Source organism: Nannospalax galili, unplaced genomic scaffold, assembly GCF_000622305.1.
Source record: "Nannospalax galili isolate Female #2095 unplaced genomic scaffold, S.galili_v1.0 scaffold3, whole genome shotgun sequence".
Taxonomy (NCBI): domain Eukaryota; kingdom Metazoa; phylum Chordata; class Mammalia; order Rodentia; family Spalacidae; genus Nannospalax; species Nannospalax galili.
The window spans coordinates 1,530,578-1,544,779 of NW_008351466.1; the positions used below are offsets into that span (position 1 = coordinate 1,530,578).

At 40.5% G+C, this 14,202-nt stretch overlaps 1 protein-coding gene across 2 annotated transcripts in view; it reads left to right on the forward strand.

Annotated features, from left to right (window-relative positions):
* Positions 1-13,974, forward strand: part of Sytl4 (synaptotagmin like 4) — a 56,039-nt gene extending 42,065 nt beyond the window's left edge. For both annotated transcript variants that reach the window (XM_008848348.3, XM_029553630.1), the window contains exons 13-17: positions 467-628; positions 5,864-5,972; positions 8,268-8,367; positions 9,084-9,292; positions 10,518-13,974. In XM_008848348.3, coding sequence (XP_008846570.1) covers positions 467-628; positions 5,864-5,972; positions 8,268-8,367; positions 9,084-9,292; positions 10,518-10,666 — 729 coding nt within the window. In that variant the 3' untranslated portion in view covers positions 10,667-13,974. The remainder of the gene's footprint in view (positions 1-466; positions 629-5,863; positions 5,973-8,267; positions 8,368-9,083; positions 9,293-10,517) is intronic.
* The last annotated feature ends 228 nt before the right edge of the window (positions 13,975-14,202 follow it).

Below are 14,202 nucleotides of genomic sequence, written 5' to 3' on the forward strand. Positions count from 1 at the left end.
TGACACCCTGAGCTTGATCCCCGGAACCCACATGGTAGAAGGAGAGAACCAACTCCCCCAAGTTGTTCTATGACCTCCACACACATGATAATGGCATGCTCATGCCCACACACATACATGTAACATGCATATACCCCCACCAGTATATATATAAAAAGAAATAAATAATGTAATACAATTTTTAAGAAGTAATTTGATATAGAATCCCTTGGCAATTGTCTTTGAACATGCTAGTGTCTTTTTGATCACTCAAGGAAAACATGGCTTCTGGCAGACTGTGTTAGGTTTGGTGAAAGGGGAGAAGTTGAAGGGTTGAGTGAAGCAACTTAACACTTAGGAACTAAATACATTTGATATGCATATGCTGAACTGCAGACCTTCGGAACAGGTTGCTTAGGGTTTGGAAGAATTGTTTTTGAGGAATTACCCTAACTGGCTGCCTTGGGCCGCTTCTTTCCCTTCACAGTATGAGATTCCAGAATCTCTCCTGGCTCAGAGGACCTTGCAGTTTTCAGTGTGGCATCATGGTCGTTTTGGCAGAAACACTTTCCTTGGAGAGGCAGAGGTCCACATGGACTCCTGGAAGCTGGATAAGAAACTGGACCATTGCCTCCCTTTACATGGAAAGGTAGTCTGCTTTAACAGTCATCCACAGCCTCGCCCTGCGGTGGATTATCTACAGTGGCCTCTGCCGGTCTATGTTGATAGCAGCTTTGCATGTAGCATTCTGTAGAGTTCTACCGCACCCTGCTGGCCTTTCAGAGTTGGGCAGCAGTTTCAGAGGCTCTTGCATGTCAAGTGGGAGTGATCATCTCCTTTGTGTAAGCCAGGCTACAGCTTTGTTTCAAAAAGTCTCTCATATGTATGTGTGAAGCTTTGCCTCCTAACATCCTAACTTATACCTCCTCTCCAAGCTACCCTTTGGGGTGGGTCCTAACCTGCACCCCTTTTGAAGCCAACCTTCCTGCTACAGAAGAGGGAGGCGAAACAGTTCATGGAGCTGCAATGGCTGTCCTCTTGGTTATGTGCACAAGCCAGGGAAATTTTACTTTGGAGATGGCACCTGAGGTAGGAGTGTAGCAAAGTAGCATAATTGTGCCTGGCATCTCAGTGCAGACTGGGACTAAAATCCTGCTTCTGTCACTTGCCCACTGTGTGACTCAGCTTACTGATAGCTTAGGGTTTGGAAGAATTGTTTGGAAGACTTCACTTATCTTCTTTGAGCCTGAGTTCCTTCCTCTCCAAAATGGAGATGACAGTAATATTCCTCTTTTACAGGACTGAATGCAAGGTGTCATTGCATGTGGCACATAATGGGCATTTCATAGCTTACTGCCATTCCGGTTAAGATCAAACAGCTAAAACAGAGAACTTTAGCCACCAACTTCTGGTTTCTTAGAAGCAATAGAAGACAATGCTAAGTAAAAAAGATATAATAGCATTTTAAATGTTTCAAACAACACAGAACTTCATTTTACTATCTTTTTTAGTTTCTCTTTTTTACATTTTGGAATTTTTAGCCTGTTAAGAATATTAATGCCAAAATGATTTATAGATACACAATTCCAAATTAAAACAATGTAATATATGTAAAAAGAAGGTCATTTCATTACTTAGAAATAGCCACTGTAAAAAACAACTATTTTAATTATCTTTCTGGAGTTTTTGTATTAAGCAGCACAGATATTCACCTATCTATTTAACAATCTATCATCTATCGATCTATCAATCTGTCGATCTATAGCTACCCATCCATCCATCCATTTATCCACCCACCTACCCACCCATCCATCCACACACACATGCTATATTCTTTTTTGACCCACGTGAATTCAAATGAGCCTTTTGTGTATATATACATATATCTTTGTTTTTCATTTAACAATTTATTATGGACATCTATGCCATTACTCACAGGTTGATATCATTTTAATTTGTGCATAGTATTCTCTCACATATTTGTATTATAACATTACTTGCCATTCCCCCACTGGTGGGTACTTCAATTGCTTACTTTGTTTCTTTTAAAAACTATTTTTGTCCTTTTAATTATTTTGAGGTACTCCTGATTCAACCCAGAGCCTCACACATGCTAAACAAGTGCTATACCACTGAGTCACACCCCTGACCCCTATCTTGGTCTTCTTTTAGGAATGTAATTATCAGAGAAAGTTCTAGTGGTAGAATAGCTGCGTCAAAGGAAGTGTACATCCAGTAATTTGATAGCTGCTGCCTTCCAGAAAAAAGTGTTATTAAGTTTGTTCCTTTATTAGTCATAAAAACAGGAAAGCAGTTACTATAAAACATATTATTAGAAATTTCAAGTTTTTTGAGCATTTGGCATGTGAATTATTCTTCCAATTGCCTAAAGTTTGTATAATTATATTGAAAATGGTACTGTAAACCACCATGAAGTGCCTAAAATAAAAATGTTTTACATTAAAATTAAGGTATTTGCTCTTTGTACATATTTTGAGTCAGATTGAAAATATGCTGTGGAAACAAATATGTCCACTTCACAATACCAAACTCTGTTTTTTAAGTCAATCTAGAAATTAACAAATTGTGTGGACACTTTATTAACAAATTGCCATCTCATCTCTCTCTTAAAAATTTTTCAAAATTTGAAAATTTGCATTTTTCCATTTAAAACTATATCAAAGCCAGGCATGGTGGCACACACCTTTAATCCCAGCACTCTGGAGACAGGGGCAGGTAGATCTCTGTGAGACTGAGGCAAGCCTGGTCTACATAGTGAATTCCAGGCTAGCTGGGGCTACAGGGAGACCCTGTCTCAAAAAACTATCAAACTATTCTATTATACTGTTATTTAATATGTAGAATATATTGCTCTCATAAAATATGATTTTTTAAAACTAAAAGAAAGTTTTAAATTAAAACATTTAAAATTTAAAGATTCTATATCTGTTAACTTAAAGCATTCTATATTTGGTATTTCTGATTTCTTTTTGGCCCCACAATCCATGTGCTACCATTTTGTTTTGTCTTGCTGGCATTCCCCTCTCAATACTCTTCCATCTTTCGCATATACTAAGCTTTGTGAATTCTGGGTATGTAGTACATCTATTGAAACCTATGGGGATTATGCTTCCTAATATCAGTGTGCTCAGTAGTGAGGACCTAGGTTAGAGTACTGTCAAGAAACATGGGCAAGTTAAAGGGTACCTCTACTTTGTTCCCACTCATGCTGGGGCAACCAGTGCATAAAGATAGTGACACACAGAGAACTAAAAGAGTGACACAGTTCTTCCTCCTAGAGACAGCCATAATAGGCCACTTGCTCTGCATCTTTGACATTTGTTTACACATTGTTGCAGTCATTCAGTAAACATGTAGAATGTTTATGCATATTCGGTACTTTACTAGATGTTGACCATACAAGGATGAATAAAAATGAGCTTGACTCCCATCCTCTTGACACAGATTCTAGTGATAGATGTTAATTCCTTGTGAAGGTTAACTCCAAATAACCTCCTTTATATGTATGCATATACATACATACACAAACACCCACAGGTACACACAGAAGGCACACAACATACATCTTTCAGAAGCTTATACAAGGGGCTGGAGAGATGGCTCAGTGGTTAAGAACACTGAATGTTCTTGCAGAAGACCTTGGTTCAAATCCCAGCACCTACATGGCAGCTAACAACTTCAGTTCCAGGGGATCCGACAGCCTCTTCTGTCCTCCACAGGCATTGCATGACATGGGTGCACTTACCTACATGCAGGCAATACATGCATACACATAAATATAAAAATGATCAAAATTTTTTGAAAGTTAAAAAAAGAAGCTTATAAAGTAGGCCCATATGGTTTTTTTTCAAACATCCTTAGTGTTAGTTATCCCTCCCCATCCCCTTCTCTGCCCTGTCACCCATCCCTCTCCTCATTTACACCTCCTTCCCCATTATTCCCCTTTTCTACTTCATAGCACCTGTGTTCTTCTCTTTTCTGATTCTTAATTTGTTCATGTTTAGCCTTCAGAGTTCCCATAAAAACCATGCCACCTTACCTGCTTATTACTGTATATACAATCTTTAACTCCAAAATACTGTCAGTGAACCTGAATTCCCAGGAGCCACTGGAGTGAACTAATGACTGTTTTTGATCACTTCCACTTCTATTGTCAAAAGAAGATATTCAATAATTGATGATATTTAAAATAATGTAAATAAATTTTTGAAGGCAATTAGAAGAGGAATTGGAAAGATGAAATTAAATCTTAATGAAAGCAAAAATATGTAAATAAGGGGTTGAAAATGTAGATCAGTGGTAGAGTATGTACTTAGCATGTGTGAGGCCCTGGATTTGATACCCAACACTGCAACAAACAAACAGTATCATATTAAAATGTGTGTAACAGAGTTATACCTAACTCAAAAATTTTACAAGCCCTCCTTCTCAAAAAAGGGCTTTTTGTTTTTAAAGCTCTGATTTGTCTCTTTTTCATAAACTGGACTTTATGGATGTTAATATAGAGTAGGGAAAGCTCTCTTTCCTTTTCTCATTCTGTTCTCCTTGTTTTATTTTTCTGTAGCCTTCTGGATATTTCCATGCAGTATAGTATAGTTGTTAAAAGCATGAACTGGAACCAGACTATTTCAAGCTGAATCTTAGTCTGCTAATTATTAGACGTGTGACTGTGGGAAAATTACTTAACTCTTTATTCCTCTGTTCCATAGCTTGTAAAATGGAGATAATACCTATTTTATAGAGAAAACCTTAAGTATTTAACAAAATGATATACTTAGCTTACTAGTAACAGTACCTGGCAAATAGTAAATGCTGTATATGAGATAATGACAAACACATTATTTATATAATATAGTGCACAGGTATAGTTTTAATAGATATATGTGTTTAATAGGAGTGAGGTTTTTTCTTCTTCTTGCTTTGTTCACTTAAAGTATATCTTGGATGTATTTCCATTTCAGAAGGTATAAATTCAATGTATTTTTTAGGATACAAATGAAACCATAGATTTGGGTTAATTTTCCCCAATAGTTATAAGGTAGACCTTGACAGCATATAATAAAATACATCTCTGTCCAGCCAAGATTTAAAGTGAAAAAAAAACTCACTTGTAGGAGCAATTGATACATATCCAAGATAGGGAGCTGCAGCTATAACCATCCAGTTCCCATTTTAACTAATCATATTGTATCAGGAAGGCTGTGTCAAGGCACTGTCCAGGAGAGGAAGGCTGATGGCTTGTTTCCTCCAGTGGCAGTTCCCCTTTCTTTACTTCTACTTGGGCTATCAGAGACAGCTGCCCCTTTTAAAGGTTACATTCTTTATGATAACTGCATGCCACATGTGACATGAAGGCATTAAAGTTACTCTTGACCCCTTCCTGTGTTCACTGATATTTGGATTGCTGCTACATTTGAGCTGTTACTAATAAGGCTGGTAATAAGTTTCTTCATCATGATGTCAGTTTCTTGTACATTTGTATGGCCATCTTGCTGGCATACTGTTGGGAGTATTTGGAATCTAGGCACCAAGGGGTACAATAGTTCCTCTATATATCCTCCTGAAGAGACTGCTGAAGAGACCTGTAGCTGCTGTGAGATTGTGACCATAAGAGAGGGATCATCTTGTGCCATGAAATTGGGGGTAATTTTTTTGTTGTTGTTCGTTTGTTTTATTTGTTTCTGAGACAGGGTGGTGTTGTATAGTCTAGGCTGACTCATCATCCTTTTGCTTCAGCCACCAGAGTGCTGGGACTACAGGGTGTACTACCATGCCTATGAAAATAACAGAATTTTCTCAAGGGAGAGGTTCCAATGGTTCCTGAGAGGCCTGGTTTCACCTGTTGGGTTTCCCTGTGTTTCAGATCAGTGCTGAGTTCCCGCCTGGCTTGCCAACACACAAAGGCGAGTTGGTGGTTTCATTGAAATACATCCCAACTTCCAAACTCCCTGTAGGAGGTGACCGGAAAAAGAGTGAGTTTTTCTTTGGGGCCCTGGATTTAGCTCTTAGGATTCTCCACAGGGTCTATGAGAGGTCAGTGCTGGCATTATTGTATAGAGCAGATTGGAATGCTTCCTGGATCTTCTTGGGAGGAGTCCCAGCCTAAGGAAACCTTTTCTACCTTTTGCAACTGGAAGGGAATGCCTTCGAGTTGGCATTCATTTTAAATTATTTGTAGACTTTTGATGGGATTTGGTCTTGATACAACAGTGGCAAGCTACTAAGAAGGCAGAAGGGAACAGAGGCTTATGGCTGAAAAAGGGAGTTGGAAGGACTGGTAAAGAATGACGGGTGGGAAGTGGAAAGCTGAAGGAGAGTTATGTGGATATATAGATGAGACATGGTACTTGTCTTCTGAGGTGCTTAATTTAGTAAGAAAGATAATCGTGTGCCAAAGAGCCCAGTTACAAGGGTAATGGATCATGGGGATTACTTTGGAGAAAGCTTTGCTGAAGAACTAATGTTGCAACTGCATCTTCAGATTTTACCAGGCAGAAGAGGAGAGGAGGAATTTTAGAAGAAAGGACAGGACTAGCACAGGTTTTCTTTGGAAAAGCTTGGTAGGGACTGGTGGGATGGTTCATTGGTAAAGAGCACTGGCTCTTCTTGCAGAGGACCAGAATTTGGTTCCCAACACCCACATGGTGGCTAAACAACTATCTGTAACTACAGTTCTGGGGATTCAGTGCCCTCTTCTGGCATATGTGGGCACTGCACACATGGTGCACCTATGTATATGCAGACAAAATTTCATGCACATAAAATAAAAATTAATAAATTAAAAAGACTTTTTAAAGCTTGGTAGCTGGCCATGTTAATGCACACCTATAATCCCAGCACTTGGGAGGCTGAGGCAGGTGGATTTCCATGAATTTCAGGCTGGCCTGGGCTATTGGGCTACAGGCCAGATTGGGCTATACAGTGAGACCCTGTCTCAAAAAATACATAAAAAAGGAAAATAAAACAACATATAAAATGTAGGCTGGGAATGCAGCTCAGTTGGTAGACATAGTATGCACAAAGGCCTTTGTTCCATCCCTCGAATTTCATAAACTGGCACTCAGGGGTGGAAGCAGGAGGATTGGGAGATCACGGCCATCTTCAGCTATATAGTAAACTTGAGGCCAGCTTGTTTTAGTAGAGCTGGAGTTACGGTATATACATATATCTTTGGATGTCCAGCTGGGGCTGGAAATGAGCCTGAAACCCAACTGAAAAGGCCCTTGAGTGAAAAGAGTTTAAACTGATCTTCTGGCAATAAGAAACCAAAGTTCTTTTTAAAACAATATGCCTCCAAGCAAGGTCTAATATAGATTTGAGGAATTAATGAGGTCCCGAGGAGGATATGCACAATGACTAGAAAAGAGGCAAAGATAGAAGCTGAGGGAACAGCAACATTTTAAAGGGTGAAGAGAAGAAAAAATGTCACCGAGGAAGAGGCTTATCAAGACATAGAAAGGCCAGGAGAGCGTGAAGAAGAAGGTGGCAGTTGTTGACACTGTCCAAACATTAGAGGAAATCAGATGAGGACTGAGATGACACAGCTCACTGGCATAGAGTTGGAAGGCATTTCAGAGGATTAATGAGAGCTGAAAGTAGATTTCAATAGAAACTAGGCTGAATGGCTGAGGCACAGAAGCACAGATGATGAATGTCGGCCATTCTTTCCCAGGGTAATTGATGGTGAAAGGAAAGAGGCATGGAGAACAGCTTTTCAAAGGAGATCAGATCGAAGGGGGGGTTCTTTTAAATAGATTTTTTTTAAAAAGAGCAGTGAGATCAGCATATATTCAGACTGAGGACATTGATCGGCAGGGAAGGGGACATTCACAGAAGCAGGTGGGGGTGGAAATTCTTGATGCCTGATGAGTTCTGTGAAGTAAAGGCAAGATCACGAACACAGTGGAGGAGTTCCTTCCTGTTTCAATTGCTCAGCAAATTTCAGGCAACTTTGATTCTCTTAGCATCTGTTGACTCATGTATAAAATGAGGACAATCATAGTGTGTATCTTCTAGGACTATTTGAGGCAGTTGAATACTCGAGGCCAGTTTTCAATAAGCTTTTGTTGCCATTGAGGTTAGTAATTGAATTCCTTCTGCTTACTGGTGGACACTGTGCTAAGAACAAAGGGTAGAAGTCAGGCATGGTTCAGTTGTTAAGGAGTTTGCTCTATTCAGGAGCAAGGAGAGGAAGTGCTATGTAGTTAAAAATCAGGATGCACCTGGTGGTGTGGAGGCTCACTTGCAATGGCTGATATCCCTTACAGGTAAAGGTGGGGAAGGGGGAGAGCTCCAGGTGTGGATCAAAGAAGCCAAGAACCTGACGGCTGCCAAATCAGGAGGGACTTCAGACAGCTTTGTCAAGGGGTGAGTCCCTGGGCCAACATCAAACTAACAGGTTTCTGGACAAGGGCGTTATCAAAGGAACCAATTTAACCTTTATCTGTGGAACTTATCCTCATGAATCTTGCCACCCCGAACAGTGAACTATGTTCCTGAAATTAGATAAAGCAAAACTCCAGCCACCATCTTTGTACTGGTCTGAGTTCAATTTTTACTGGACTATGGGGCTAGTTTTGAAAGATGAGGGTGACAGATAGGTTCTGACTTTCTCTGACTAGTCTTCTTCCTTAAATATTGGTGAAAATTTCATGTCCCTTGACCATCTAGATTTGGAATTCAGAGCTTAGGTGTCCATAATTTTTAAGCAATGTACGCTTCCTCCAAATTAGAGATCACTCACTGACGTTAGCTCCCCAGCATATCATGTTTAGTTAAGCCTATACCTATTACTAATGGCTTCATTTGCTTTGTATAGAAATGGAACCACATATTTAAAAATCATTCTTGGTGGAGCATAGGCCACAGCCTGACTAATGCTATATTCATTTTCTCTCCAGGTTAAAGTAAGTAAATGATCTAGTGGAGGTAGTCTGCCTTAGAGGATTCAAAGGAGGGCTGTGTGCACTTGGACCTGGGTGTTGGTTCACCATCCTGGGCTAGGCCTGTGGTAGGGCAAATGGGAATTTAGACAAATATTGCCAGCTTTGAGTAGGTGTTGATGACTCCCCACCCTCTGCCAGATACCTCCTTCCCATGAGGAACAAGGCCAGTAAGCGTAAAACTCCTGTGATGAAGAAGACCCTGAATCCCCACTACAACCATACATTTGTCTACAATGGTGTAAGGCTGGAAGATCTACAACACATGTGCCTGGAACTGACTGTGTGGGACCGGGAGCCCCTGGCCAGCAATGACTTCCTGGGAGGGGTCAGGCTGGGTGTTGGCACTGGTGAGAGTCTCTCCCCCATCCGTCGTCACCTGTCTTAAAGGCCTCTTGTCTATTTTACTCTCACTATCTCTCCCCCATGCAAAGATCCTTTATGAGAGGAAATGTCTTCCTTTCAGTAAACATCCAACAAGTATTTACTGAGTGCCTGTTATGTGCTAGGCTTAGGGACAGGCTGAACTCATACACTGTTAAATGTATAGAAAGATGACCCTGACAACCCAGGATCTTAATCATTCTCCTACCAAAGGAAATCTAAAATCTACCTAGACAGCTAATCTATAATTTCCATCTTCTATCTTGTTACAATGAGAGAAGGGTCTCTGCTAGCAAATCCTTCCTCTCCAAGGGTTCTAGATCATTCCCTCCCCTTCTCGATGGCTCCACTTCCATAATCTCCCTCTCTCTGTATGATCAATTTCATTTGCTTTTACTATTGGAGTAGAATACACATATGGTCTAGTGTTTCCAATCTCTTTGTTCATTTGTTTGTTTTGAGATGGGGGTCTCATGTAGTCAAGGTTGGCCTTAAACTCCTGATCCTCCTGCCTCTACCTCTCAAGTGCTGAGATTACAGATATGCACTGACATGCCCAGCCCTAACTTTCTTAAATAAAAAAAAAAATGGAACGTACCTTGACCATATGTCCCTCACTCTAAAAAGAATGATCTCTGCTTTTTGATCTCTCCTTTAATTTTTAGCCCATTGTGATCTGGCTTCTGTTCTGCCACTCCTTGAGTGGTTGCTCATGCCAAAGTGGGGTTCTTTCTCACTAGAATTCTCGCACTATTCAGTAGAACAGCTTTCTCTCTTCTTGAAATACTTACCTTCTATTGTCATTACATTCTTTGATTCTCTTTGACTCCATTGCATACCACTCAATAAAAAAGTCTTCAAAGAAATTAAGTCAAGTTGTCAATAACAGAATGGTAGCAGCTCTGATGTGGGGTGTCAGACATAGGAGTTCTGCAAAAACCCCTGAACAAGAAGTCTACATTGGCATTATGCCATTTGCAGTCCCATTTCATCAGCCTGCAGGCTCCTGCTCTCAGGATCACAGATGTTTGTAGAATCAGAAAGGACCACTTGCCAGCTTGTTGTCCCCATCAGCTTGTCTTCATTGTACATTGTCTTCTGGTGGGGTGGCAACCCTTGCTGTATAACCCATCTTTCCTGATGGCCTGAGGTGTGGAGCTCTGTTCAGCTTCTTCTGGTGTTTCTCCTCAGGAATCAGTAATGGCGAAGTGGTGGACTGGATGGATTCGACTGGTGAAGAAGTGAGCCTGTGGCAGAAGATGAGACAGTACCCAGGGTCTTGGGCAGAAGGGACACTGCAGCTACGTTCTTCAATGGTCAAGCAGAAACTGGGTTTATGAGTCCCTATTGTCCTCTGCAAGTGCAGCCCTGGTCAGGCCAAGTCAAAGGAAATGAAGAAACCATGAAGAAAGATTTCTAATTTAATGTGTATGCATGTTGGATGTACGTGTTATAAATATATACTTCTGCAGATCTCATTTTGCTAGCTAGAGTGATACAGGCTTGTTCACCCTTTTAAAGCAGGCTCAAGAATAAGGATGTTTTCAAATGGCTTTTATTTATGCACAGTGTGGTGTATTTTCAGAGTACTTCTTTCCTCTATCTTTATGTGGTTTAATTAACTTTAAAAAAAATCCTTTACACCAACTTTCTACTTTCTGTCTCACTGTTCTTGCTCCTACTTCCCCTGGAAGCATTGACTGCCTTTGGTATTAATTCTAGTTTGTGGACCTAGAAGTGGCTGATGTGAGGCCAAGGCTCTGGGAAGCAGGATTAGGATAATAAATATGGGGGAATATGGTAGAGAGGTAAGTAGGAACAGTCTTTTCTCTCTAATTTGTACTTTTAACTCATCATCTACCTTGATAAATTTCTCAAACTTGGCTTTTAACTTTTCTTGTTTTAAAGCAGTTTTCACATTGCTTGAGTGTAGTGATTTTCTTTAAAGTGCAATAAAATTCCCTGGTTGCTTTGCAGACCTTTGGGGAGCTCTTATAATGGAGTCACTTTAGAAAATCACTTTAGTTAGATAATAGCCTTTTCACTGGCACATTAACATGCCCAAGGCTGATCCCAGAGGGCCTAAATAACTGAGGGTAAAGTTTGTCATAGCCCATGCTGAATGCTCCATGTTTTAAACCATTATAGTACATTGCTAGAGAGAGATTTCTGCATTTTCCTAGTGGAAGCTGAGACATCTTCAGTCTCATGTACTCCATTTTTCTCTGAGTTTGTGTCTGGGGTGTGCTGCCACATAGAATATAGTATGCATATCTCTGTTTCGGCCAGAAGAGCCAAAGATTGTCTAAAGTGGCATAGTGATCCCCCAGACTTGGGACTACTATTTCCCCATGAGAATGTAGGTAGAATCTCCCAGCTATTCTGACTTTCAACCTGATACTTTTCAGTTCCCATTTTTGTTTGTTTCCTAAACTTAACCTATACGTAATTAGGAGGAGTATCTTGAAGCTTTTGAAAGAGGGCTCTGGTAGCTTTCATTTCCTGCCTCTTTTCCAAACTGACCTTTGCATTTATAGCTATATATCTAGACAAAAGTTATGTGTGGAAGGAGTCTATAGCAGAAAAGAAATCCCTTTCAGTGGAGCCAGCTGCTACCTGACTTTCCTGTAAGGCCACGGGATTGCAGGCAGCTAGTGTGTATGGGCTTGCATGAGTGAACTGAATAGCAGAATGTTTCTTAAAGACCTATTTGGTATGGATTGATATTGTAATGGAAAGCATAACTTTTGTTTGTTCTTTGGTGTTCCACCCCAACGTGTGTGTGTGTGTGTGTGTGTGTGTGTGTGTGTGTGTGCGCGCGCGCGCGCACGCTTCAATAAAGCTTTCTCACTTGTGAAGTATTATATTTGTAGATCTATAGTTCTATGGCTGCTTTTGTCTCTGATGTCCTGACTTACTGTTCCACTTTTACACATGTCTTGAAGGTAAGAACCAGACTGATATATGCCCCTCTCTGACTAACCTAGAAGAAAATCTGCTTTTCCACATTGCTGCCAGATACCTTTGCTGAGCCTTTACCCCTTGTCCTGTATGTTTGATATCTACAAATAGCACCACTTTTCTCCCTCTCAAGTACCAATGGAAGTTGGCCTTTGGCTTTTAGACTGCCCCTTGCCAGAGGGAAAACAGAGATGGTCACACTGTGTTGAGGGGACACAGTCCATGCTATGAGCACTTTCTGAATTATTCAGTTTATCTGGGACATAGGGACTTTCTCTCCAAGTTTACTCCATTATTTAGATTGGAGAGCTAAATCACTCAGATGCTAAGTAATTCATCTCTTAAATAAGGCTCTGAGTTTCTAGCTAGAGCTCAAGTGATTTTTGGCCTCTTGTGTAAAAATGTATAATATATATATGTATATATATTATACACATATAAAATGTGTTTTGTATGCATGGTTTTATAAAATATTGCATGACTCTTTCCATGATCTTAAAAGTAGGAAACCTTCCCTTCTTGCAAATAAAGAAACACAAGCTCCCTGTCATGCAACAGAACCAGGCTTTGCATCCAGGTCTGAGTCTACCATGTTGCCTCCTGTTGGAATGATGTGTGTTAAGCACAAAGCATTAAGGGAAGGAATGACTCATCTCTTCTAAAATACCATAGAGAAATGGGATTAATTTATGAAGGAAGACAATCACAATGCTTTGGTAAATACCCAGCCAACTTAATGACTACATAGCTTGTGCTTGTGTATATTTATGTGACAAGGCAGAAAAAAGGAAGGGGGAAGAAAGGGAGGAGTAAAAAGGGAGAGAGAAGTGAACAGCAGAGGCAAGGGGGAGGAGGAGGGAGACACAGGGAAAGAGGAAAATGGCCCTTGTCATGCCAGTTCCTTTGCGTCAGACTGGCTGTGGCCCCTATCTGCTCCTGTCTCTTTCCCCTGCTTTAAGTATTGGTATTTCTTGAGTCATAATCTACAAAGGAATACAAAAGAGGTTTCAGTAAAATCTTACCTAAATAAAGCAATATTGATTTGACTACTCAAAATGAAACACACCAAAAGCCCCTCCATTGTCCTAAGCTACCGTTGTTTGGAATATTTACACACAAGGGTCAGGTTGAGTGAGAACTCTGTTCAGGATATAGTGGGGCCCGTGTGGTATCTTCTGGGCCTTTGGCCTGCTACCATGTCCTGGCTTGCCCCTTGAAGTGTTTATAGAAAGACAAGGAGGGCATTTATCTTTCCCAATATGCAGTCTTTGCCTTTGAAATAACAGACCTTGTTGACTAGAAATTTCCTATATGAACTCATTTTATTTCGCCATCTGTCCGTAACTTGCCTTTGGCCTTTCAAAGCTCCTGTATTTCTCTGGAGGGAAGATGAAGGGATCATTTTCCTCCATCATTTCTTCCATGTTCCATTTGACTTCAGCAATGGCCTCACTTCTTGTTTTGCATTTTAAAAGTATGATTTCCATTAAGACCCCCGTGGAAATAGCTTTCCTCTGATTCACTGGTACCCCCCATATGTTGTGGGCTTGTGATTATGCCCCACTTAATAGAATATTTAGAATAGTGCTTGGCACATAGTAGGTACCTGATCATTGTTAGCTGTTCTTCCCTATCCAGACTGCTTACTGCCACTTCCAGTTTTCCACTGATGGTACCTTGGACAAAACTGAAGGAAAAGGGCATCTAAATCTTAACTATGACTCTGCATTTCATCACTGTATGAAAGTTGTCAGAAGTGAGGGAAGAACTTTGCCTTTCAAACACTGGAACAACAACATTCCTTGGGACAGAAGTCAGAGCAGGGAACTGCAATTGAACATGCTCAATAGCGGCTCTTAGCATGTGGAAGATCCTGGCTTTAATCCCTAGAACAGAAGGGAAAGGAGGGAGGGAG